Here is a 27,286-nt window from a genome sequence, read left to right as displayed (position 1 = left end):
TTTGTTATAAATATTTTTCATTAACAATAGGCCATGAACTACTGACACTTTTGTTGTTATGCAATAGTGAAAGACAAAGTGAAACTGTAGATATTTTACTGCTTTACATTTGTTTTTTACGATAATCTTTTTGAGTACAGTTCATAATTAGGCTGTACAACCTAAAAATGTGACAATTCATAGTGAACTTTGAAATTAATTAGCCATTGCCTTATTCATATCATAAGCTTTATTACAATATGATATTAGTGCCTCTGAAAATAAGTAACAGAGTACAAATGCTTTTGAGAACATTGAAACAGAAAACAAGCACAATATATATATATATATATATATGGAATGGAAAAGTGTAAACAAAAGACTATATATTAGATATTAATACATGTAAACAGTGGAAATAAATTCAGAATTTCCTTCATGTTATTGTACATTTTTGAGGAGACAATTCAATCATTACACATGAGAAGAGAACTTTATACATAACAGAATCCATACAAAAATAATCTCTGTCATATTCTGTAATGCTTCTTTAACAAAACTCTACTCATTCTTCAAAGCTGTACTTTTACATATTAATTTACATGCGCATTAACTATATGAAGATGGAGGTGAAATTGTTAATAGCGATCTAACAAAATTGGTGCTAGGCTCTTCTTAGGACTTCAATCTGTTGGCAAACCAAGCATGTTGTTTAAGCTGAGGGAAATCTTGGCATTTTCATCATCCTCGTTGCTAGTAGAATCCACCACTGGATAATCCATATCAGCATCAGAATTTTTTATTTTAAATGTTCCTCTGTTCACTTTTGTAGGGCTGCATTGCTCTGAAGACATACGTAAATCGGGGCTTGTGGTACGTGCATTGGACAACCTCAACTTTTCCAGGATGTCTACAGTGGATGTCTGTCCATTCACCCCAGCAGATGGAGAATAATTTTTCAAATTTGCCTTGACTGATGGGGCAGAGACAATAGTGTCAGCGACTTTTATAGGGTCAGTGCTGAGGTCAACTGCCCCAGTGCGTTCTTGCAAGATGCTATCAATGTTGCTGTTAGGCAAGCTGTGCATCTTGAACACTGGCATATTTGTGGGGAGTTTTACTTCTAAAGCACTACCATCTACTTCTGCTGTATTAATGTTTATATCGCCATCCTTTGATTCAACAGATCTTCGCCATTTGAAGGGCCATTTGATCTTGCGTTTGGTGCCCTCAGCTTCAGCGTTGATGCCTGGCACATCAACGTCAACTCCAGCAGTGTGTAGACTAATATCTGCATCAGGGGTACCAACCCCAGGAGCAGATAAGCTCAGATCTGGTCCACTTACATCAGAAGATAGGTCAACATCAGGAGATTTGACATTTGGGCCAGCCTTTTTAAGTGTTGTAAATTTCAGGTTTGCTTTGGGAGCATTAATGTCACAATCTGATTTAGGGAGCTTTACATCAGCATTTGGAATGTTGACATTTTCAGCAACTGTGGGAGCTGAGAGGCTGAGATCGGGAGCTCCTGCATTTAAATCAATCTCAGGAGTCTTTACTTTTGGAGCAAAAAGTTCAGCTTTTGGTTTCTTAATTGTGATCAGTTTCAGCTTTCCTGATGGAGCTTCGACATCCGGGGACTTAATATCTACATTGGGAACGCTGACTTCAGCTTTCGGTAAAATTGCTTTTACATCAGGCCCACTGACCTCCGCTTTGGGTAGATTTAGGTTAGTGGTAGGGGTGTTTAATTGTCCTTGAAGTTTGGGAACTGACACACCCACATCTGCGTTAGCATCTAATTCAGGCCCTTTCACTTTTGGCCCAGATAGATTCCATTTTGGCATGTTAAAATATGGCAACTTAATATTGCTAGACGGAGCATTAATGTCAACATCTGGGACTTTTAGGTCTGCATCAGGACCATCAAGCTCTGCTTTTGGCAAGTTTAGTTCTACATTTGGGTTGGAGAGATTGAGATTTGGTGTTTTTATACTTCCACCGATGTTCGCAGTCTGAGCCTTTAAGTCAGCTTTTGGCAAATCAATGTTTAAAGATGGAGCAGAAATGTCACTTCTCAGACTAAGATCAGATGCTTTCACATCTAAATCAGGGCTTTTGAGTTCTGCTTTGGGCACGTTGACATCTACATCAGGTGCATCTATTTTTTTCAGTGTTTTCACCCGAGGTCCAGAAAGACCAAATGTGGGCATTTTAAAGTGAGGTAACTTGACCCTGCTTGAGGGAGCATCGATGTCTACTTTGGGTGCATTTAAGTCTATCTCTGGTGCTGTTGCTTGGAGATCTACATTTGGAGATTTTATATTAGCATCTGGAAAGCTCAGATCCATATCTGGAGCATTAATTTTGCTGTCAATTTTGGGTGCTGAGAGACTGAGATCTGGAGCTTTCAGGTTTAGGTCAGGCCCTTGGAGATTGGCTTTAGGTGGTTTCACATTGACTTCAGGGACAGAGTACTCAACATTTGGTGCCTTCATCTGTGCATTGAGGTCTATATCTGTCCCTTTCACTTTTGGCCCAGATAGATTTATTTTAGGCATTTTTAAGTAAGGCTTTTTAACATTTGCAGATGGAGCTTCTATGTCAAAATCTGGTGTCTGCGCATCAATGGTTGGACTTTTAATGTCTAGATCTGGTGAACTAATATCACCCATCATTTTTGGTACAGAGAGATTGAGGTCTGGTTCCTTAACATCTAGATTTAGACCTTCCAGTTCAGCTTTCGGCAGATTCACATCAACACCAGGAGCTGATACGTCCACGTCTGGACTTTTCATCTTTGGTTTATGTAAATTGAAATTTGGTTTTTTAAGAGTAAAAAACCTAGCCTTTACAGATGGAGCCTGAATGTCCGCATCAGGTGCTTTTATATCAACATCAGGGGCCTTTATTTCTGCCCTTGGTAAAGTCACATCTGCGTCTGGGGAGGTGATACTCAAATCAGGTGTTGAGACATTGGCATCTAAGCCAACTTCTGGGGTTTTAACCCTGTGCCCAAATGTGGGTTTCTTAAATGTTGGCCACTTTATTTTGCCTGAGGGAGCATCTAAATCAGGAGTTTTCATTTCTACATCTGGAGCTTGAAGATTGGCACTTGGCAGATCAATGTCAACATTCGGTGCACTGGCATCTGCATTCACCCTTGGGGCAGAAAGCTCAAGATTTGGCGCATTTAGATTTGCATCAACCTCTGGTAGTTTTACTTTTGCAGTTTTTTTTTTTATTTTGGGCAGTCTGAACTTGCCAGATGGAGCCTCGATATTTGCTTTTGGTGTTTCAATGTCCAGATCTGGGCCACTAAGCTTAGTTTTTGACAAGGTCAAGTCTACATCAGGGGTTTTGAGCTCTCCGTTAATCTTTGGGGAGGACAGACCAAGATCAGGGGTTTTTAGGTCAGCATTTATGTCTGGGGCAGTTAAATTTACATCACCTGCAACCTTTGATTTTTTACCATGGAGACTGAAGTTGGGCATATTAAACTTGGGAGTTTTGGTCTTCAATTCAGGTTTGTCCACATTAACAGAAACATCTGGAGTGTTTAGTCTAGGGGTGGAGACACTGACATTAGGTGCTTCTACTCTTCCACCTATATCGCCCCCTTCGAGTTTTGGCAGAGATGTGCCAAAAGTTGGCATTCTGAACTCTGGGGAGCTGAAGTTATGTGTGGATTTCTTTAGATCGATATTTGGAATTTCTCCATTTACTCTGGGGGCTGTGATGCCACCCTTGAGGCTTGGGGCATTTAGCTGTCCATTTAGCCTATTGACCTGAACAGCTGGTGCTTGAAGTCCTTCCTGTGCAAGCTCATTGTTCAAGCGAAGATCACCAAGAGACTAGAGAGGAAGAAGAGGGGGATGAAGACAAGGTGAGATAAGGTGAAAAAACTTTTTCTTTCTTATGATTTTCTCTTTTATTTCATTCATGAGTTTGCTCACCAGGCCAGCTTTCAGATCTTTTGAAGTCTTTAGCTCAAGGTTCTTGTCATAGGGCTCAATGATTTTGATCAGTTTCAGCACATCATCTTTACTGAGGTGGTCGAGATGAATGGTGGCAGAAACAAGCTGATCCCCTGGAAAAACCATGAAATAGACTGAGAATTAGGCACATTAAAGGAATCATTTACCCAAACATGAAAAGCACACAGGGTATATGCAACACATAGGGTACATGCACTTATTGAAGTGGGTTCTTTACCTTCTTTTAGATTAATTGCTGGATTTTTAATTCCCGTGACTACGACCCCTCCTTTATCGGTGTCCTCCAAAATCACACTCTCCGAGAGGGCACAAATCTGAGTTTGTCCATTCTGCAAACATGTTAAAAGTGACATACTACAATTTAATAGAGTACTATGTTCTATTTATGATCTCATATATGCGCAATATTGTATGCATTTTTCACGAGAGGTCACCAACCATCCTGTCTTAGCTTCTTTAAATACAGCTGAACATGTCATGAAAACCGGTTCAGTTCAACCAGATCTGTCAAAACAAAAAGGAAGACTTTTAACATTCTTTCATCATTAATGTGTCATGTGGGTATTTACTTTTAGAATCATTTGAAAAACAGGCCCATGGATATAATGCCATTTAACAAAGAATTTTATTTCAGTATTTTCAGGAACAAAAAAAGGAAGTACAGTGACTAATCGGAGTTCAAATTTGAGGCTACAGCCAGTTTCAGACAAGAGAAACCCCTGCAGCATCAAAACAAAGTCTTTACATGCAGTCGTCATGACACCTCTCCTCCATAAATGGACATACAAGTGCATGGGTGCGTGCGTTTACTTCCTCACTTCCTGTTTAACCGTTTACCACACTCCATACACTTGTTACATCCATATTGCATCATCTTCAGAAGTCAATTATATTGACTAGGAGTAAAGCTGATAAGTTGCAATGCACAACACAATATTAAGTTGTGAATTGGTTGATAGTTGTGTTGTTACCATCTGATCAAGGTGTTTTGAATCTTTTGAATCTCAGTTAAATAACCAACCACAGCTTTTTGGAAAAGAGAAAGAGGAAGTGGTAGAGAAAAGTCAGGAACCACCTTCAGTTTTTCCAAGACAGAGATGCAACAGGCTGTAAATTCAGTTCCAATTAATCATTCATTCACCAAGCCTAAGTCTTGACTGGGTGTTTGTCATAAGTACAAGTAAATAAGATAAGAACATATTAATTCATGTGGTTTGCACTGCTGAATCACTGTTAGGAAACAAAAATAAAATAATAACAATAATAAAAACAGTATAACCAACAAAAAGGTCTTTCATGATGCTTACTTTGACTTTAAAGTCAAAGGTCTGCTACCTGGTGTGTCATTTGTGTACAATTATAATTGCAACTGATTACGTCATCTCTGTCATTCTGACATCATAACAGATTTATCAAAGAATCAAAAGAGGAATCTGTACACCAGACCATTAATATTAAAAAATAAGCTTGAGGTCCAAAATCCAATAAGAAAAAGGTTTTACCAAAGACATTCAAACTACAATCCACTTCAGTGTTTTGGATCATACATATTGAATCGACACACCCGATAACTACTTGTCATTATTAATTGATACAGGACTTCCTTGTTTGTATTTATTTTTTATTTTTAGAATAGTCACATCAAAAAGTTACAGATGAGAAAAGAGCTAAATTTAAGCCCTGATTATTTCAAGCAATCTAATTTTTGGTCTTTTTAATAATTTATTAGTATCTTACTGGTAATTAGTGGTAATCCTACTCACAATCTCGCATCAAATTTTGTGCAAAGATGCAGTATGAAAATTTGGTACAATATAAAAAAAAAAAGAATTAGACAGAGGAACCTTGCATATGTGCAAACTGCAGCATCTACGAGACCAACTATCAAACAGCAAAGCAGCTTTCCATGAGCCTCTAATTCCAATTTAACAAGCGGATTAAGATTCTTTTAAGACTGTAACTAACAGCTTGTGTATGTTTTTTGTACGTGTGGTTTGTATCTATGGAATGCTTGTGGAATGGATGGACTGTGAAGAATGAGCAGAACCTGTCTATAAGATGAAAGATGAGGAGATAAACACCAGGTTGTGCTGCATCTCTCTCCTCTCTCTCTCTCATGACTTGTATGCTGTTTAGCCAGAGGGGAACTGGCCCCCACAGTGAGCCTGGTTCCCCCAAGGTTATTTTTCTCCATTATCCATGGAGTTTTGTGTTCCTTCCCACAGTCACTTTTAGCTTGCTCACTGGGGGTCTAGATATTATTATGATTATTTACTTATTTAATTATTATTATTATTATTATTAGAATGATAATTTTTTCATTTCTTAAGACATCATTTATAATAATGTTTTTATCAAACTGCTCAGTGACGACTGACATTACAGATATTACAGCTTCATTTTCTTTTAAAGCATGATTTTCTGTAAAGCTGCTTTGAAACAATGTGTTGTGAAAAGCGCTTTACAAATACAAATGACTTGATGTGGCTCTCCCCCCTTTTCCCTAAATTTCACTTCTGTTTTGCTCTGTTAGTCTCTTTAAAGCACACCCCACAGAGACAGTGAATGTCAAGGAGGCATGCGGGATCTGATGTTTTTGACAATGAGAGGTGACGATCTCAGGGTCGAGATCAATCAACAATTCAGTTTATAATTACAAATCAGCATTGTGTTCTGAAGATCTGCTCAGTAAAGCTGTGAGCTTAGTCAGGAATAGGAATCATCTGATGTTTTAGCTTACTCCACCACCATAACTCCATTCCACCTCTGCCACAAATAACCCATCGGTTCCTTAAAAATTTGCTGCAGTAATTATAAATGTGGCTACTGTCACAAATCTCTTTTTCTTTCACTGTCTGCTAGTCTGTATAATTATGGTGCATAATCGGAAAGTGCGGAGAGTTTCAGCTCAGCAAAACATCACAATATTCCTTTTGTTCACATGTTAATGTGTGATTGTTTTAAATTCTCAACAATTAATCACAGTACAACCTCTTTAGATCAACAATTAGGTCAGAGTCTATAGTCAACGCAAATATTTCAAGACAAAAAGGAAGTCTCCACATGATAAGTTAGTGCAATCTACCAAAAACTTGGCCAGTTTTACAATATTTTGTTCCATTAATCTATTTTGATCTTTTGACTCTACAAAACTGTGCCAGAAAATAATTATTTGTGCCAATCAAGCAGAGACACATAATGTGAAACAATGGTACTGCTGATAAATTGCACTATTTCTTAAATTGCACTGAAGCGCGTTTAGCTAATAACAATGCTTTCTTTTTTTATATATGAGCAGCACTGAGCTTTAAAGCTGAGAGCGGCCCACTTACCCAATGCAGTTCATGTATCTGTAGCTGCTGATGTTGATACCTCTAAACTCCAGGTGAATATGACTGTCTCATGCATGCTCTTAGTCATGGGGTTTGCCAGATAAATGTATGTAGAGCCACCAAACAGGTTCTACAGCAACACACACTGAAACTACAGAAATAACAATGTTTGAAAGATGCCAAGGAGCTTGTATGTAGTTTTGTGGCAGAATGAAGTAACATTACCTTTAATGAACTGACATAATGGTTACAGTTCTGCTTATGTTTGATTCCACATTGGTGAGACATTTGAGAATTTATGTTCAAAAAGTTCTAAAACAGTTTTAAATTCAAACTGAATTTTTAAACTGAGACTTGCAATTACATGAAGAAGCTTAGGCCAGACAAGTGTTAATTAAAAACATAGAATCATTATTATTACATTTTCTCACTCAGTCAGAGTGATACTGAAATGAGGGTTCTGCTATGTAGTTCTGTTATGATAAAAAAAGAAAAACAAATTATAAATATAATATTTCTTGAACAAATTTCCGGTGCAAGGAAAATCCTGCACTTGTTGATTTGTTTTCATCTCATTAAGTTCTCAGATTTTAACTGTAAAGTTCAAAGAAAGGGAATATTCATAAAAACTAGGCATAAACAGTCATATCCTTAGAAGCATAACAAAAAAATATCCTCTGAAAAACTAAAGTGTGTTTTGTCAACAGTGAAGTGTTTCGATCATAGAGAGTTGTGTTTGCAAGGGTTTGGCTTCACAGTCTTGTTCCACATCCCCTTAGTAGTTTCTAAAATGCATATGAATGCATAACATTGCAGGAAGGTTTCAGCTGGTTGTGTTTTGATAGTTTCATTACAATTCAGGGACTGGATTATTTTTCATTGGTACAGGGGGCAAAGTCCACCAATGTGTTCTCAGTCACCTTAGGGTGTGCAACATTAATGAAATACAGTACAAACAAACCCAGATTTAGAGATGTTTTGGAAATGTTGGTTCGCATTTCTAGGCAAAGGTGTTTGATCAAATGAACTCTCAAATGTCCAACTGGGAACTGCTGTCTTATTGAATAGTACTGAAAGTTTGAGAAAAAATGAAAACTATGAAACCAGCTGAGAAAATATTTATGCAATGCACTCTTTGTTCAGAAATGAGTTGTCATTCCTGCATATTAAAGGCTATATTGTAATCGTTTTTTTTTTTTTTTTCTTCTCATCATTTGTAGTACATCCAAATTTCTAAGTGATAAGTAGTCTACTTAGAATACTCTGGAAAGTTATATTATTAGTCATCAACCTTAATGTTGCAAGAATCAGCGTTGGGCTCCGGAAATGGAGGCCTCCGACTTCTTTACTAGATTTGCATTCAATTCACTTACTATCGTATGTATATCTACAGTATTTGTCTTTTTGTCTGATTTTCAATACTTTTTTGCTTCAAATCAAAGCTTTTGAAGTTGTTATTAGCCTCAGAGCTGGTTAGTTTGGTTCATGGCTCAGAACTCTTTTATAAAGGATTTTTTGAAATCCCGATGGGAAAAAAAAAAAATGTTGCGCTCTATAGAGGATTCCTGTTGAAAAAACATCAGCAATGCTGGTCATAGGATGTTGGTGTTCTGGTGTCCTTGCTTCTTAACTAGCTTAATCAACAAGCCTCCCCTGGTTAACCAGCTTCATCAGAAAGACCATCCTGGTTGGCCAGCATTGTTTGCTGGTGAACAACATTGTTAAGGTGGTCCGCTAGCTAGATCAGCATCAAACCAACATAAACCACCATGGAAATACAGTTGGTCTTTTCAGCAGGGCTAAACATCTCAGGCTCAATACAGTACATAGTATACAAATTTCAAAGCTGCATGTATGCAGTGTTATGGAAAAGTGGAGTCATTCATTTATTTTAACATTTTAAATGTATTTCTTACTATTTGTAAATTTACAGTACACTGATAAACCACACACTCATTAAAAAATATATATATATATTTTATATAAACTTTGTTATGCAGCACTTTTTGTGCTACTGTCTCCTTAAGATGAATAACTTTTGTATGCTTCCTCATTTTGTAAGTCGCTTTGTATAAAAGTGTCTGCTAAATGAATAAATGTAAATGTGTTTGTCGTTTTAATTTATTAAAAATAGAATCCCTAGAGAGTCAGATCATATCCTGTTGCCCATTTACGTTGAAGTAATTTGCATTCTTAAAGGGAGTCAAATCATTGTAAACAGAGCACAAATCCAAGACGGAGACACACAACATCAAACCTCATTGGCTTTTATACGTATCATGACCAAACATCATGATGTCATGACAACAACCAGTGAGTTTTGATGTAATTGATGTGTTTCCATATTGGATTTTTCCTTTGTTTGCATGTGTTGATCAATGATTATGATGCTGAACATTGACCTTTGAACAATGTTCAGCATCAGTCTGTTCAATGTACAAAGAGAATGTATGGCTTCTGAACACTTGAAATATGGCGCACAAGTCACATGGACACTTTTGGGTGCTTTCTTTAGCTTTAAAGTGAGTCACTATCAACTGCTATTGTATTGAGATCAGTGAAAGAAACATTCTTTCAAGTATCTCATTTTGTGTTCTGCAGAAGTAAGAAAGCGATATGGGTTTGGAGCGACATGAGTGTGAGTAAATAATTTTTGGGTTAACTATTCCTTTAAAGCCAGGAATTCAAGTATTAAATTTACAAAAATAGAAATGTCAATACATCCTCTCTGAAAACATCTCTTACATGACTGGACACAAACACACAACCACTCATCTTCACAATAGAGGGTTTGCTGGTATTTGTCCACAGAGAGAATGTTTAACTTAGAAACTAAACTGTGCCTTTGTAAATGTTTAGACTTTACAACTCTGTACAAATATAAAACTGCATGAATAGAATGAGATTGTAGAGATTGTAGGTACACAATTCAAGGCGCCAGTAATGTGTTTGATTTGGTGTTAGTCAGCAGTGCTTTATCAACAGTGAAAATGAACTTAATGTTTTCCAATTTAACTGTGTACACAGCAAAGCTCCCCTTGAATGGACTGTCATGAACCCACAGATATATTACCGAACCTCAACTGAAAGTGTTTGAGAGAAGAAAGCGCCTCATGTGGTTACACTCAACTAATTCATAAAGATTAACTGTGGCACTGAGCTTGTGCAGTTGTTGCTACATGTCTACAGTAAGAGCAGTATTTTAGCCTTAAGTAAGGACTTTGGAGTTGAGTCTTTGACTTTTATTCATTCACGTTACATATTAGTGTCTGGGCATCAGGTATAAACTTGTCTCCGTCATAGTGTCTATGTAATAAAATACAGTAACCAGCAAACTGCAAACAAAGAAACTCCTCCAGTCATAGACGTGTTAAGGACTTGCCACTAATTAATGTATAGTTTACCCAAAAATGTTAATTCTGTCATCATTTACTCACCATCATGTTGTTCCAAACCCATATGACGACTTTTGTGGAACACAAAAGGAGATGTTAAGTAAATGTTAGCCCCAGTCACCAATTATTTTCATTGAAAGGAGAAAGATGAAAAAGTAATGCAAGTCAAGTCATACACGTTTAGCACAAAATGAATTTACAGAATTTTCATTTTTGGGTGAACCATCCTTTTAGGGAAGCGTGTTGAACTATATAAAGGTGGGTTGCAAAAACGCTGGACAGAATGTTGATTGCAGACAAAGACACAGGTGTCTGAATGAGCAGAGCAAACTCAAGATCAACACAAAGAACATTTTACTCAGTTTGGTCTTCTGTGTCGTAAGTTAGATTCTTTGGGGTTTTGTGTTGGCTGTCTCACTATAGCACTATGTGGTGGTACGAAATGTAGTTGAGCAACTGCAATGTTTGAATTGTGAAAGACACATTTTTTACATTGCACACAGCACCATCGGTAGAGTACTGCATGTTTCAGATGCCATTGATCTGGTTGTTACAAACTCACATTGTTTAAAGAAACACTAACTAATGATTAAGGTGCAAAAAAATGTCACAAATAGTTCATGCCACATGATAACAAGCTTATTTCCAAGTAACAAATTGCTTATAAAATTCTTAAATGTTCTCATTGTTGCATGTAGCAGTTAGCAACATATCAAAACTGCTTTTGTTTTCAAGTATGACATCACAATCAGTGAGTAAAATCAAGTGAATGATACAGTCACGGATACAGTTTTGTTTAAAACTTCTGAGCGAACATTTCCTCTTATGTTTGGCTTAACTGAGTAACATACACCCATTTGTGTTTGGATTTAACTTTAACCCATGCTCTTGACTTGTATCTAGCACTGGTAGTGTTAGCATTACCAGGTAATCACTAGGCCCAAACTGAGTAGGCAGACTTCTTTTTCAAGCAATTTCTGCCCTGATTTGAGGGGAATAGACTGAGCACACAGTTGCTGCATCAGAAAACTGGAAAATGTTGCCTTCGGAGGATGTATGTGGAGGTAGGATGAAATGAAGGTGCTTTTCAAACTGTTCTGAGACCATTTCCTTACAATGCAATTAATTTAAAAAACGCTATAAATTCAGTTGAATTCGGTTACAGTAGGTCGAAAGTTATGCTGATGAAACTGGTCTGTGCTTACTGAAATTCTAATCACTGCCCCCCAGTGGCCGAAGCAGGAAGTGTTGTTAAACATATGGACATGTGTGTGCTCCAGTTTCCAGGTGAAATGTCCACAGAGTGGCACCAAAAGCAAGTTACTTTTAGTTGTAAATGATGTAATATGCATAGGAATGCATATGTTGTTAACTGTACCACCTAACTCAAACCCCAACCCTAAACCTACTGTAACCGTCAGTGGAGTCCAAATGTAATTTTAGAGTGAAAATGTAACCTCTGAAATGATTGAATTCACCATGGTTTATGTGAACGCATGCACTTACATAGTTCTTCTTTTGGTAAGAAAGTGTCTGCCAGGAACATAAACTGACTAATCAGTATTTTTCTAACACAGCTCTCACACAACCAAAGCGATATAAAATAGGCACTGTGATTTTAGTATGTATACATTGAACACCCTTTTAATTATAACTCTTGAAAGCAGACTGTCCCAGACTGTCTAAACCAATTTAGTAAGCAGCTAACTTGTGATTCACTGCAAGGTGATACAGAGGAGGACAAAAGTCTATATATGCTAACAGTTTTAAATTACACAGAAGAGAGGAAATATTTAAAGGTTATCTAACCACAGATACACGTCTCCAGATGCACAAATTCAGAGCACTGGGTCAGGGTCAAAGTAAGGTCAGGTACAGTAGACTTCCTGTTTTGTAGATTGGGATTTAAAGTCGTGTTCGTGTCATCTTGAAGATGTGCAGGTGTTCCAAATTGTAGCCTAATTGTCTAACTGGGATGGTATCATTGTTCATTCATATATTTCTGTTGTTCAGAGTTTCCATCAGTACGTTTACATGCACAGTTATAATCGAGCTACAGTCAACACAGTTGAGTTACAGTCTTCTTCTGTCTGTCCAAGCATACATAACACAGTGCTTATTGAATATTTAAAGGTAGGACTCAGCTTCGGAAGTGTCAGGGGTGGGGGGTTGCTGTCCTTTTCTGCATATCGCTGCCCCCTTCCGCATATCGCAGCGCTGTTCTGAGGCGCATTCTGCATAACGTGGCGGCTCATGCGGCCCACCGGGAAAAGTCCCGGTTCTCCCAATGGCTAGTCCGCCACTGGTTACCATGATTTAGCACATGGTCCTGCATCAACATCGTTGTTGGTCCTGGAACAATATTCCTTTTAACCATCAGGTTTTAGGGCTAAATTCAGGATTAGAGTTAGGCTTAGAGGCTTGTGCACCATTCTTATCAACCTTATGATTATGGTTGGGGTTAAGGACTGTTTTTAGCAGGAATATTGTTCCAGGAACACATCCAAATTGGCAAAATCATGGTGACCAGTGAAATTATATGTTTATTAGAATGTTGTTGAAGAGTCTAACATCAACCCTTAATCATAACCCTAAAATCTAATCTGATAGGAATGTTAATCCAGAAACGTCCAGTTTGTTCAAATGCAGTCAGTTAGGGCCAACTTCAGGGCGTCATAACTGTATACCTCTATACACATGTTCTGGACACATGTCTGTCATTCCAGTTAGTTTTAAGTCTTTCCTGTAACATATATGGTCATTTAATCATCTGTTGCTAGTGCTGCATAGTATCATTGGAAACTAAGGTGTGGCAGGAATTGAACATAGCGACTACATTTCAGATGAATGCCACCACTCCACATTCTCCTGCAGGTATTCGTAACTCAGAAAAATTGCACAGTTAAAGCCAAAGAGGGACCAGCACCCTGAAAAGACCATTGTTCTTATGTAGATATACAGCGGACAGGATTTATAAATGGTAAGGTTGTAGTTTCTAAACCTGCTGTGGGGAACCTATAAACTAGTTACAAGAGAGTTCTACTGAAAAGCTCTATCAGTGATTTGCCCTGTAGCAAGTTGTTCCCGGAGGAATTTAAAAAAACAGTAGGTGTACTTTAAGCCACAACCAAGAGTGAAAAATGAATTGTTCATATACCTGTCAAGCTAGCAACATTGGATTTGATTTGTTTAGTGGGCTTGTCCTCTTACATTCCATTAAATTGGTTTCCTCTGTCATAAGCTCCTTTTTTTATTATTTATTTTTTACACTTTTTAGAGAACATTAGGAGGTACATGTGGTATTTGACGCATTAGAACATGCAAATGTTATTTTATAGAACAGAAAGTTCTGACCGAAATCTGATCCACTGCCTGTTTTAGGTCATTTTCCCCAGGACAAGTAATTTTTGTCATTTTCACACCTGTGGAACTTTCTAGTTAGACTTGGTTTAGATAAAATGAATACCTACACTGGCTAAGAATTATTTAGCAGTTTTCTTATTTTATTATTTCTGAACATCTGGGTTTATTAGATTTAAGTTATTTTACATTTACACTCTGTTGACAACTTCCCCCTGTGGTGCATTTGTAAATTTTTCTTGCACACCTATGTTTCCTATAATGAAAAGAACTTGGATTTCTCTAACCACGTAGCCTTGCATTCTAATAAAGAACATACAGTACCAATTGAATCATGTTGGAGTACATTTAAAAGTTGAAAAAAATCTAAATCGTAAATCGTTCATAAGTTTGATAAAAATCTAGATTTAATTTTTTTGCCTTATCGCCCAGCCCTGTCAATATAGAAACATGCTTTTTGAGAAGGGTCTGTCTGCATCCTGCAAGACTACTACAAAACATGGCAAATAAAACATACGCCCCCTTCAATAACAGCCGAAATGCAAAGTCTTGCAACAGTTGGATGTCAATGTGTTTTTTTTTTTTTTTTTTTTTTTTTGAGTCCCACAGCAACCATACACCTATGCCTACTCCTAAGCTTAATCCTTACCACAAACATAAAAAATGAAAAGTTTGCAAAATTATTAAATATACCACAATTTAAAAGTTCTAGCATATGTAATAGGGTAACCGGTTTGCTTTTGAGCAAACTGTAGGAAACAGCATTGAAATGTTTAACCTTGGGGGGCCTGGGTATCTCAGTGAGTAAAGATGCTGACTACCACCCCTGGAGTCGCAAGTTCAAATCCAGGGTGTGCTGAATGACTCCAGCCAGGTCTCCTAAGCAACCAAATTGGCCTGGTTGCTAGGGAGGGTAGTCACCTGGGGTAACCTCCTCGTGATCACTATAATGTGGTTCGCTCCCGATGGGGTGCGTGGTGAGTTGTGCGTGGATGCCACGGAGAATAGCGTGAAGCCTCCATATGTGCTATGTCTCTGCGGTAACACGCTCAACAAGCCATGTGATAAGATGTGCCGATTGACAGTCTCAGATGCTGAGGCAACTGAGATTTGTCCTTGGCCACCCAAATTGAGATGAGCCACTACACCACCACAAGGACTTAGAGTGCATTGGGAATTGGGCATTCCAAATTGGGGAGAAAATAAAAAAAAAAAAAAATGTTTAATCTCACCATTTATATCTTTGGTTTAATAATATGATATGTGACATATAATTGAAGTTATTCTTTGTCAAATTTACACAGTTAAGAAAACATGAATCATATAGCGATTGCATAGGATAATATATATATATATATATATATATATATATATATATATATATATATATATATATTTGTCAATAGACCTGCTTTATGATCCAAGGGGGCGTTACTTGGAGTGGGCATGTCGTGTAGTTGGATGTTCCGTGTAGTCTTGCCAGGCGCAGATACATTTGGGCTTTTTACCACCATATAGGGTGTAGTTCCCTGATAGTTCCAGCATCTACCAGCAAGGTACCTGCTAACCAGCCAATGAACCCTCTTCACAAACTATGATGATGCATTTCTGCCTGATGTAGCAATGTAAATCTAGCAAACTTTTTTTTTAAATATATATTTAGTGTAAATTTATAACGTGGAATTAGTTTTAAAAACAAGTTGCCTCAGCTGCCACAGGTTTCTCATACAGCTGCTGATGGAGTGACAGAAAATTTGGCTTCTTTCTTTCATCTGACTGCTGTAATCCACTGCTCTCTATTTTTATCTTCATTTGGAAAGCTGTGAAAGCATATTAGTGGATTTTCTATTTTACTGTTGTAGCTGTGTAAACAAAAATTATATTTGCTGTGGTCTCCCATTCACTGCTATACAAATTTATCTTGCTATTGTTTTACTTCTGCATTCCAAACCCATATTTGTGAAAAGGGTCCATTCCTGACCCCCTGGGTAACTTGTCATTTATTTTCATTATAATCCTGACTTTAGAACACCACAATGGAAAATTAAACTGTAACCATGTCATCAAGCCCGGATCGGTTTAGAGCAGCGTGATTTGGCAACCATCGCTGTTCAGACAGATGATGGAAATGCACCTCATCTTACCTACTAGACGTTGCTTCAGATAATATCAGCTGTCTCTGCTGATCAGCTTTAAAGGTGTCATGAAATGCTCTTTTCTTTAGTTTTATCTTCCCTGAGGTCCAATGATAATGTTAGTAAAGTTTTTTTTTTTTGCATTAAAACAGTCATAATTTAGTAATAAATGAACATTTTCCACCATTTTTAGCCCTCTGTCTGAAATGCTCGGTTTAGAAAGTTTGCGTCGACACACACCCGGAGTAGACAGCCTCAAGCTGTTGCGTCACGTCAATGGACGCCCAGTGCAAACAGGATGTCAGCGCTATAAACTATAACACAGTCACAACACATGAAATATTCATGAATTGAACTGATTACTCAAGGTTTCTGCGATCGTGTCCAAGTGTTTTAACTGCCCCATCCTTTAATAACAGTTCCTTTGCAAAGATTTAATCATATTGGTATGAGCCGAACATACAATCCACTCTAAAATACACTGAAGACACATCCACATCCAGTTCCCATAATCATTCCTTCATGTTTTCATACACCAACAACTAAAAATAGTGCGATACAGTATGTATCAAGTGGTCAAAGACGTCTGTCCATGCATGTTTATGTAGAAAAATATTTAAATCTAGACAGGCACACAAAGTTGTCTTGTGTAAGCCCATGACAGGCTCCATCTCTCTCCACTTCAACTGTGTGACTGACTGAGAACCAGTGGGCGGGGGCAAGGGTGCATAAAAAAAATATGCGTTGCATATGCAGTTGTATTTGGTCCTTTTTACGTCACAATTTCCACAAATTCCAAACGAGCCGTTTTTGAAGCTTGGTTTAAATAAATGCTCTTTTTCTATTATGGAGGAAGTTTTCAGTTCTGAAACGTACAATGTTTTTATAGTACAATGACCCCTTATATGTCATAAGATCAATGAGATTTCGATTCCTCATGTCATGGCCCCATTAAGAACAAAATCAAAACTGCATTAGTGCAGCACATATTAGAAAAGAAATGTAGACACAAGATAGATAATAGTGTATTTATTGATTCAAATAAAAGAAAATTCATAATTATACTAAAAACAATTATTTATTGACATGAACATACACAATATGTTACAAGGACTATGGCTTGTAACCATTTTGTTACTCTTAATGAAACAACGGCTTTACTAATAGGTTACATGTCATTTTGTGTTGATGAGAATCTCTTTATCTGATTCAGCAGCCGTTTCTGTCATCACATTCTCTTTGACTGGTGACATTGGCTCTCCTTTCCTGCAAGTGCTTAACTTCGGATTGTCCCTGAAACAAACACATTTAAAATATTTAAAAGAATTGCATGTAGCCATAAAATAAGGTATATTATTATTATTATACAGAAAAAGTAAAAAGCCATTTAGTTTAACACTTTAAAGGAATAACTGACCCAAAAATAAATGTGTATATAATTCTATAAATTTCTTATGTCATTCCAAACCTGTATGACATACTTTCTTCCATGGAAAACAAAAGCAGATATTTTGAAGATTGTACAATGAAAGCCTAGAGTGACCAGGGCCTTCAGACGTGGCGAATTAAGGCACACGGTGGCAAGTTTGATGTCACTGCCGCTAAACGGCATTAATTCTGGTAATTGATCACAATGCTGCAAAAGCTGCGGCTAAGGGCAAAGTTTTCAGTGAATGATGTATTTTTCAACATGTTCCTCACACTAAGGTATTAATATGGCTACACAAGCATGCACAAGTCATAAGGAGCTTGACAGCGTCTTGTCACTAACCACGTTTACATGCACTTAAGAAAATGGTTTATTCCAGGGTTTTTGCAAAAACACGCCATTCTGAAACATCATGTAAACGAGAATGCCAATTTCCCTACACCGTTTAAGGAATTGAGAGAAAGCAGTTTAACAAACCTGGGTTTCTCCCAGAGAACACGGCTTATGTGGTCATGTAAACACATAAGCGGCGTTCTTACAGGTTTTTGAGGAGTACACATGTTCGTGACCAAACCAGATAACAAGTATCATAGGATCACCGGTGGAGAGAGTCAGCAGCTTCAAGTTCCTCGGTGTCCACATCACTGAGGAACTCACATGGTCCGTCCACACTAAGGCCATTGTGAAGAAGGATCATCAGCACCTCTTCTTCCTGAGACGGCTGAGGAAGTTTGGAATGAACCACCACATCCTCACACGGTTCTACACCAGCACTGTAGAGAGCATCCTGACTGGCTGCATCACCGCCTGGTACGGCAACAGCACCACCCTCAACCGCAAAGCCCTGCAAAGTGTGGTGCGAACTGCCAGACACATCATCGGAGGTGAGCTTCCCTCCCTCCAGGACATCTATACCAGGCGGTGTGTGAAAAAAGCTCAGAGGATCATCAGAGACTCCAGCCACCCGAGTCATGGGCTGCTCTCACTGCTACCATCAGGCAGGCGGTATCGCAGCATCAGGACCCGCACCAGCCGACTTCATGACAGATTCTTCCCCCGAGCAATCAGACTTTTGATCTCTTGATCGCTCACGATCAATATACATCAGCACTGCACTTTATTAATCTTATTATCTCACACTGGACTGTCAAATTATATTCTCTCTTAACAACACACTGGCAATTGACTATCAACCGACAGCCTGAATGTCAATACAGCACAATACAACCTACTGTTTATTTTATATATACTATTTTTATTATATACTGTGTATTCTATTTTGTGTGTATTGTATACTGTACATTGTATATTATTATTTGTATACTGTGTTGTGTAATTATGTGTATATTATTTATGTAAACTGTGTTGTGTAAATCTGATGTTTATTGTAAATTGTGTTGTGTAAATCTGATGTTTATTGTAAATTGGTATATGTCTCATCACTGTCATGACTGCTATGTTGCTCGGAACTGCACCCAAGACTTTCACCCACTTCTGCACTTGTGTATATGGTTGTGTGACAATAAAGTGATTTGATTTGAATGGAGCCAAACATCATATCAACAAGTCAACAAAGTGGAAAGAATTCAACATTTCTGGGAGAGCAGTGGAAAAACGCATACACTATAAACTATACCCATTTATACATACCAATGTAAAATACTGACTGTCCCTCACGTCCGTGTATAAGCGCTAGTACATTTGGGGAATCCCAGAGTTTTATCTAATAGGAAAACCCCACTATTGTAGTGCAGTTCTGCAGCAGATCACGATGGAAAGTTAAGGGAACAAATACAGCAACAACTCTGGAATATCTGGAAATAAAGCGAAGCAACAGAGAATAAAATAGCAAATTCTTCCTCGGATTCTATGTTTATTATTTACGCAAGCATCGCCGGGACATTACGTTTGCTGTAGAGAATGCTGCATACTGACCGAGCCACATACATATGGGAGTAAAGAGTACAGCGGTTACACAGTGCATGTAAACAGGAATGAAAGAAAATACAGATTTGAAATTACATTAGGGTGAGTAAATGACAAAATTGTATTTTAGGTTAACTATTCCTTTAAAACTCAGGATGACAATGGCATTAAACTAAAAGCAAACTAACAATTCTGCTTCAGGGAGCAACGCACCATGACAGAAAGGAATGAGAGAGGCAACCATCAAATACTGTACTTTGCTAGTTTCACCCCAGCCCTTAAACTAATTTGTCCATGTTGAATTCACGTGTTAATTAGACTCCTCCCATTTTACCTTCCTTTTAAACCTGCACTGACTCAAGCCCTCAATATTTAACTTTAAGGGCATCTCCCAAGCATTGCATAATAAGAATATATCCTTTCAGATTCAGAACCAGACACCACCCTTCTCTGAATTACTACAATCACTCAATTTACCGAAGCAATCGGTTACACCTCTGCTGTGCAGATATCAACTAAGTAAACACACCACTCCCATTACATCAATCTTTTTGAGTTGACAGATTTATGACACCACCCCTGCTGGCCACAGATGGTACAGACAGCCATAAAGACGCTACAATATAGGTTTACTTGGACAGTGTGTGGGCTTGTCATCAGCAAAGTTAAATCTTTTATTTGCATAGGTCAGGGCTTAACAAAAAGAATGGCCCGCTGGTCCAGGGCCAGTCTATCAAACTGCCACTTGCCCTAATTAGCCAGCGAGGATGTTGCGCTACATCTTATGTTCGTTAATCAAGTGTCATTATGTCTTGCAAACTTAAAACATTTGCTTTGCATTGTTGTTGTAAATCCGGCTGATTTAAAAGTCACCATGGTAATGTTATCTAGCTGAAGAATGAATTCTGATAGTCTTGGAAGCTACAGTTAGAGTGGGTTAAAACATATAAACAAATGAGAAATATTCTGCACCACATACAATCATTTTTAAACAAAAGTGTGTTATGAATGTATAGTTCTCATATTATAGCAATTTCAAGCTTTTATAGCAAATGATATAGATATATTTGTATTTCATATATTTTAAATAGATAAATTTTTCTGACATATATGTTGATAAACATGATATGTATTATTTATGTGGATAGGCCAGGGAAAAAAACTTTACCATTAAGTCCTGCATACTTTCTCTGTTGAGTGCAAACTTACACCCAGGCTGACTTACTTCTTGAAGCTGAAGGCCCCCCAGAGACTGCTGATGGTGGCCTGCAGGCCAGGACTGTTCTCATTGTTGACTGCATTTTTTTTCCCACTCTGTTTCTTTCTCAGTCCGCTGGGTCTTGCGGGGGCAGAGGTCTCAATTTTACCGCCTTTACCTTGCCCACAAGGCTGTTTCCGGGACAACCCTGAAACCTAAAGAACAAGTTGAGGAAGTCAGACTGAGGGTGGAGGTGTGGGGAAAGAGCATTAAAAAATGAATATCAGAATGTCATATCAATGTTTAGTTTTCCTCCCCCAAATGTAGGGTGTAAGGGAAAGGAAATGCAAAATGCAGATTCTGTAGTTTTGGTTATTTTAAGACAATCATGATAAGACAGACGTGCCTTTGCTCTATTCAGAGCAGGTTTGAACTTGTCTGTGGGAGAACTGCTAGGGCTGGAGCACTCTGAATCTCTCTCCTCCTCCTTCAAAGAGGAAAAAATTAAGAGAAAATGTAATTAAAACAAACTGAAGAGTAATGTATTACCAAAAGCTGGATTATTTTAGTGGTGCTTGCTCATGCAAAACTCGCCTCCATGATGCTAAGGTGTTGTGGGTGGCGCCAGGACATCACTGTGTCGTTGCCAAGGTGTTCTGTTTGTTTGTTAGCATATTGCTTTGCAGTTACTAAGATGTTCTGGATGTTTGCTTATTGGCCCAAGTCAAAAGAGCCTAGCCCTAGTCTATGATATTTTGGTCCATGGATATGGCTTGGGTCTCTCTTTTAATAAAAATCTATGGTGTGCTTCCGTGCAGTTTTATGGTCTGCCCAGCAAAAATCCTGAGTCTGATCATTTCAGAAACATACCAGCACATGTCTCCTTAACAAGCCTGATGATTTTTTAGGTATTTAAGTAAGATAATGCCTAATAGTTTCATACTTGCCTTGCAAGCACCACTAATGAAAACAGACTGAAGAATAATATTATTACCAAAAACTAATAAAAAAAAAAAATTTAGGGACATTTACTCACTTTATCAGAGGTGTCATCTGTGAGTTGGCAGCTAGTAAAGTCATCCTCCACATCAGCAGGGGTGCTGCTGGACTGAGAGAAATAGGCACTGTCCTGAGATGGAGGAGAACTGGGAGATTTCTCAGGATCCTCACTGCCCTCTACAGGAGAAGATAAGACAGACAGCTTCCCAGATTCTGCCCAGGAGAAGGCCTTCTTTCGATAGAACTGCTGCAAAGCAGACAATCCTGAAGGGGTGGAGGATGATCGCAGTCTGTCTGAGGTGGTGGTGGGTGGATGTGAAGTAATTTTATTGAGTTCTCTGGCGTATCCTGACCAGCTGAAAAGCCCCAGACCCTGACTAGCAGGCCTGGGGGAGTGAGAGGGTGACGCAGTGGGGCTGGACGACTCATCTTTAGCCTGTTCTGCATCTGTGTTGGGCTCCTGACATAATGATGGTGTGTCACTAGATTGGGAAAGACACATCTCTATAGACTCTTCAGGTGGAGATAAATCTTGTTTTAATGAGGCTTCATGTGTCTGTGTCACACTGGATTCACCATGGCTGAAGAACCTGAAGGAGATTCAGAAAGGGGTTCAAATGGGATTTTGGAGGTGGGGGAACCCTAAGATCTGGTTTTGGTGTCCTTGTAACAAATTAGTCTAAAACATTAGCAAAGGCAGTAATATCATCTTAAATTTAAAAGAGAAAATTAAGGTTTAACAGTATAGGAATTAATTAACTGGTCATAGCTACAGCATACATTCCTATAGTATATTTCCCATCATGCTCTTTTACCTGCTACGTGTGCCTTGTTCTCCAGTGCCATCTTCTGATTGGTTCCTCCACTGCAGCAATGTTGCAAAGCGGTTTCGAGGCTGGGGCTGACCAGCTGTGATGCTACACCTGTTATCCTTTGGAACACTGGTTTCTGTGACACCCAGTCGGTCAGTGGCAGGTGAAGTTTCAGTGCAGTGTCTCTTTACACTTGCTGGGTATTGCCCTAATAGGTCATCCACAGAGAGACTGGTGTCTAACCAAAGACAGAATATCTTTAAATATAATTATACGTTTTTACTTTTAACATACATGACATACACTCTAAAAGATGTCCGTAATTTTAACAGTAAAAGACTGTAAAAATGCTACAGTAAAAAAAAAAAAAAAAGTTAATTGGATAAAAGGTAGTTAACTTAAAATATACAGTAAAAAATTATAATACATTTAACAAGACATGTAATTTTACAGTAAAATGTTGTAAGAAAAATTTTATAGACGTAAAAAGTATACTTTTACTGTATAATTAACGTTAAAAAATTATTTCATGTTTACAAGAGAGTACATGTACTTTTTAATGGTAAATTATTGTTAATTACTGTAAAAAAAAATATATATATATATATAAAATAATAGCAATAATAATCGGGCATTCCCAGAATTCCCAATCACATTTTATTATATTTTATGGGAGTAGTTATGTTTCTTCTTATTTTTAATATCAGTTATGTACTTTGGGGTGTTCCATGTTATATTTTATGTAGTTTAAAATAATGCAATAAACATTAACTAACTTCACATGTGTTACTCTGATGGTGTTTTGTGTTTGTGTGAGTGACACTGAGCACTGTCTCTACATGTCTAATGGTTATTGCTCCTGGAAGGGCCACTGTTGATGAACTTTATGTCATCATGTGCCTCTCTGGAATTACTACAGTGATTAACAATACATTATGAAGTGAAAAACAGAATTTTACTGTTCCATAATGTTAGTGTATTATGTTTATATCACTTAATAATATAAACGGTAATGAACTGTAAAATTTGTGTTTTTTTACAGTGTAGATCCTCAGAAAACAAGGTTGTGATTCTGGAGACATGGGACAAACATGTGTCAGCAACATTTCATTCCATCCTGAAATGAATTAGAGTAGAATGGTCTTAACATAAATGTAGCATTTCACTTGATCCTCTCTTTATTTTATCAAAAATATGACATTACATTATCCCTAACTACCCCTAAAACCACCTCAGTCTTCAGACTATAACTGAATACCTCATAGAGAATAGAATTTAAAAACAGAAATATAAATTTGCATCTTTAAACACCCACCAGTAAGTATCTTGTGATTCACCTTCATGACATCCAGGCCTGCTTACCTTCACGGGGTCTTTTCACCTGTGACTCTCTCTGAGGCAGTTTCAGACTCTGCATGCTGACAACCCTCTCTTTGCCCCGGGTGGGAGGGGGTCTTTTTGTGGTGGCAGGACTCTGTGGCTGGGTGCAGCCTGGTTCATAATTCTTACTCCAAATACTTGTCCGCAATGGGCCACTGCTGTCACATTTGTCATTCCAGCTACTACTGCGAGCAGCTTTAGGGGGCTGGAGGTAAGAGTCAGGAGAGGTAAACACTATTTTGCTATGATATTAAGCGTATGGTTCAAATACAGATAAAGGGTACATTGCAATTACCTGAGTGTGAGGCGCATCAGGATTAAAGTCATCTATCCATTGCATTGTGTTAATGTCCAGATTCCCAAGAGCCATTTCCATACCTTTCTCATCTCCTACATTACTGCATTTAATCAGTTAAGTTTAAGTTCAGATGGTTCCTTTGAAATCAATTTCTAACAACAAGTAAATTAACTCTAAAGGTGATGCATGTGATTTTTCGATGTTAATATTTTATTCAAACTCCGCTTAATATGCAGACAACTATAACCATTTGTCAGCCAATTCCCTAAATGTATCAAGCCTTTGGCACTATCAAAACATTGCTCTGTTTGTTTGAGCATCCCAACATAGCAACACTGGGCTCATCCAATGGGGTAAGTTTGGTATGGGACCATCCGTTTTTACAAAAGAGTGCAACAGTGCCCACCCACTTTTTCAGCTGTCTGGGTTCCGGAAGTATTTTTCCCACATATTTGTTTCCATAGCCTTTTCATAAGATCCTTCATAAAAAGGGTTCTAAACTATGAACCAAACCAACCAGCTCCGAGGTAAATCACAACATTACAAACTTTGATTGGAAGCAAAAAAAAAAAAAATTTAAAATCTGACAAAAAGACAAAGGTAAAATAATTTGTGTACTTACCGTCTTTCACAAGTGCACAAAATACAATCCCATGAAGCATTGCAAATGATGTACACAAAAATCTAATTATGGACAGTTATAAAATTATTGATTTTAGGTTGTTGATTATAAGTATAGAAACAACATATTTTAAATTTACTGCTAAATATTCCGATATATATATATATATATATATATGTATATATCGGAATATTTAGCATCATGGAAGTGGGTGGTAGCTGCTGGACTTGTTTGGCGGGCTTTGTTTGCTGTGGTTCTCTGACTGGTGGATCTTTCTCTGCTGGACCATGGGTAGTGTAGTTGTTCACCAGGAATTCCGCTCTTAAACATGATTTTAAAACATGAGGTTGGTATAATGCGGACTGATGGCTTCAAAAAAGGCATATACCATTGATGAACAACCTTGGAGCTCACTGTATTTTGGTCTTTAAAAGTTAAGTTACTGTTGTAAATCCATTTGTCTATGGAAAACATTTATGAGATTTTTACTTCCGCATCCAGATTGTTACACTCTATTTCGTTTGGTGATGCAAGAAATTTTACCCTTTACCTTTCAATTTAGAAAAAAATTCAGAAGTTAAAAACAGCTCCTTCATTTGTATCAGTAAGCCGAGATTTACAATTAATTAACATGAATAAAACTACTAAAATAACAAGGTGAGCTATCCCTGTTTGATTGCTCTCTGATGATGTAAAGGATACGTTCCAGCATAGCTGAGGGAAGCGGGGTCAATGTGATCCGGGTAAGGGTTCAACGGAACCACCTTCCTCCTTAAGGGGTCAAAGACGAGCTGGTACAGAAACGTGTTGTTGGCTTTCGTGAAACCCTGAATGTACTCATCTGGCACAGAAATGTCCATCTTCAGGTACTGACCCATCTTTTTTATTACCTGCAAGACATGTTCAGCACAATCTTGTTAAGCTGCATCACACATAATATATGTAAAGGATTGCTGGAAATCAAATCAAATCACTTTATTGTCACACAGCCATATACACAAGTGCAATGGTGTGTGAAATTCTTGGGTGCAGTTCCGATCAACATAGCAGTCGTGACAGTGATGAGACATATACCAATTTACAATAACATCAAATTAACACAGCACAATTTAAATGTCTGATATACACATAATTACAGGTGCATCTCAATAAATTAGAATGTCGTGGAAAAGTTCATTTATTTCAGTAATTCAACTCAAATTGTGAAACTCGTGTATTAAAGAAATTCAATGCACACAGACTGAAGTAGTTTAAGTCTTTGGTTCTTTTAATTGTGATGATATTGGCTCACATTTAACAAAAACCCACCAATTCACTATCTCAAAAAATTAGAATACATCATAAGACCAATAAAAAAAACATTTTTAGTGAATTGTTGGCCTTCTGGAAAGTATGTTCATTTACTGTATATGTACTCAATACTTGGTAGGGGCTCCTTTTGCTTTAATTACTGCCTCAATTCGGCGTGGCATGGAGTTGATCAGTTTGTGGCACTGCTGAGGTGGTATGGAAGCCCAGGTTTCTTTGATAGTGGCCTTCAGCTCATCTGCATTTTTGGTCTCTTGTTTCTCATTTTCCTCTTGACAATACCCCATAGATTCTCTATGGGGTTCAGGTCTGGTGAGTTTGCTGGCCAGTCAAGCACACCAACACCATGGTCATTTAACCAACTTTTGGTGCTTTTGGCAGTGTGGGCAGGTGCCAAATCCTGCTGGAAAATGAAATCAGCATCTTTAAAAAGCTGGTCAGCAGAAGGAAGCATGAAGTGCTCCAAAATTACTTGGTAAACGGGTGCAGTGACTTTGGTTTTCAAAAAACACAATGGACCAACACCAGCAGATGACATTGCACCCCAAATCATCACAGACTGTGGAAACTTAACACTGGACTTCAAGCAACTTGGGCTATGAGCTTCTCCACCCTTCCTCCAGACTCTAGGACCTTGGTTTCCAAATGAAATACAAAACTTGCTCTCATCTGAAAAGAGGACTTCAGACCACTGGGCAACAGTCCAGTTCTTCTTCTCCTTAGCCCAGGTAAGACGGCTCTGACGTTGTCTGTGGTTCAGGAGTGGCTTAACAAGAGGAATACGACAACTGTAGCCAAATTCCTTGACACGTCTGTGTGTGGTGGCTCTTGATGCCTTGACCCCAGCCTCAGTCCATTCCTTGTGAAGTTCACCCAAATTCTTGAATCGATTTTGCTTGACAATCCTCATAAGGCTGCGGTTCTCTCGGTTGGTTGTGCATCTTTTTCTTCCACACTTTTTCCTTCCACTCAACTTTCTGTTAACGTGCTTGGATACAGCACTCTGTGAACAGCCAGCTTCTTTGGCAATGAATGTTTGTGGCTTACCCTCCTTGTGAAGGCTGTCAATGATTGTCTTCTGGACAACTGTCAGATCAGCAGTCTTCCCCATGATT

The 27,286-nt window shown here is 38.0% G+C and overlaps 2 protein-coding genes across 4 annotated transcripts in view; both read right to left on the bottom strand.

Moving 5' to 3' along the window:
- Window positions 1–84: 84 nt before the first annotated feature.
- On the bottom strand, window positions 85–7,391 carry LOC127455577 (neuroblast differentiation-associated protein AHNAK-like). The gene is made up of 5 exons (XM_051723588.1): window positions 7,310–7,391; window positions 4,416–4,481; window positions 4,195–4,306; window positions 3,936–4,069; window positions 85–3,833 (listed from the first exon to the last, which is right to left on the bottom strand). The coding sequence occupies exons 2-5, from the start codon at window positions 4,416–4,418 to the stop codon at window positions 663–665; spliced, it is 3,420 nt and encodes a 1,139-aa protein (XP_051579548.1). The 5' UTR covers window positions 4,419–4,481; window positions 7,310–7,391; the 3' UTR covers window positions 85–662.
- A 9,835-nt stretch (window positions 7,392–17,226) lies between these two features.
- Window positions 17,227–27,286, bottom strand: part of LOC127455580 (exonuclease 1-like) — a 77,452-nt gene continuing 67,392 nt past the window's right edge. For all 3 annotated transcript variants that reach the window (XM_051723595.1, XM_051723592.1, XM_051723594.1), the window contains exons 7-14: window positions 25,566–25,753; window positions 24,239–24,341; window positions 23,926–24,148; window positions 22,567–22,801; window positions 21,789–22,341; window positions 21,159–21,239; window positions 20,780–20,967; window positions 17,227–17,492 (exon numbers count right to left, since the gene is read on the bottom strand). In XM_051723595.1, coding sequence (XP_051579555.1) covers window positions 17,375–17,492; window positions 20,780–20,967; window positions 21,159–21,239; window positions 21,789–22,341; window positions 22,567–22,801; window positions 23,926–24,148; window positions 24,239–24,341; window positions 25,566–25,753 — 1,689 coding nt within the window. In that variant the 3' untranslated portion in view covers window positions 17,227–17,374. The remainder of the gene's footprint in view (window positions 17,493–20,779; window positions 20,968–21,158; window positions 21,240–21,788; window positions 22,342–22,566; window positions 22,802–23,925; window positions 24,149–24,238; window positions 24,342–25,565; window positions 25,754–27,286) is intronic.

This window comes from Myxocyprinus asiaticus, chromosome 17 (genome assembly GCF_019703515.2).
Source record: "Myxocyprinus asiaticus isolate MX2 ecotype Aquarium Trade chromosome 17, UBuf_Myxa_2, whole genome shotgun sequence".
Lineage (NCBI taxonomy): Eukaryota > Metazoa > Chordata > Actinopteri > Cypriniformes > Catostomidae > Myxocyprinus > Myxocyprinus asiaticus.
This window is presented reverse-complemented; position numbering and strand designations above follow the sequence as displayed.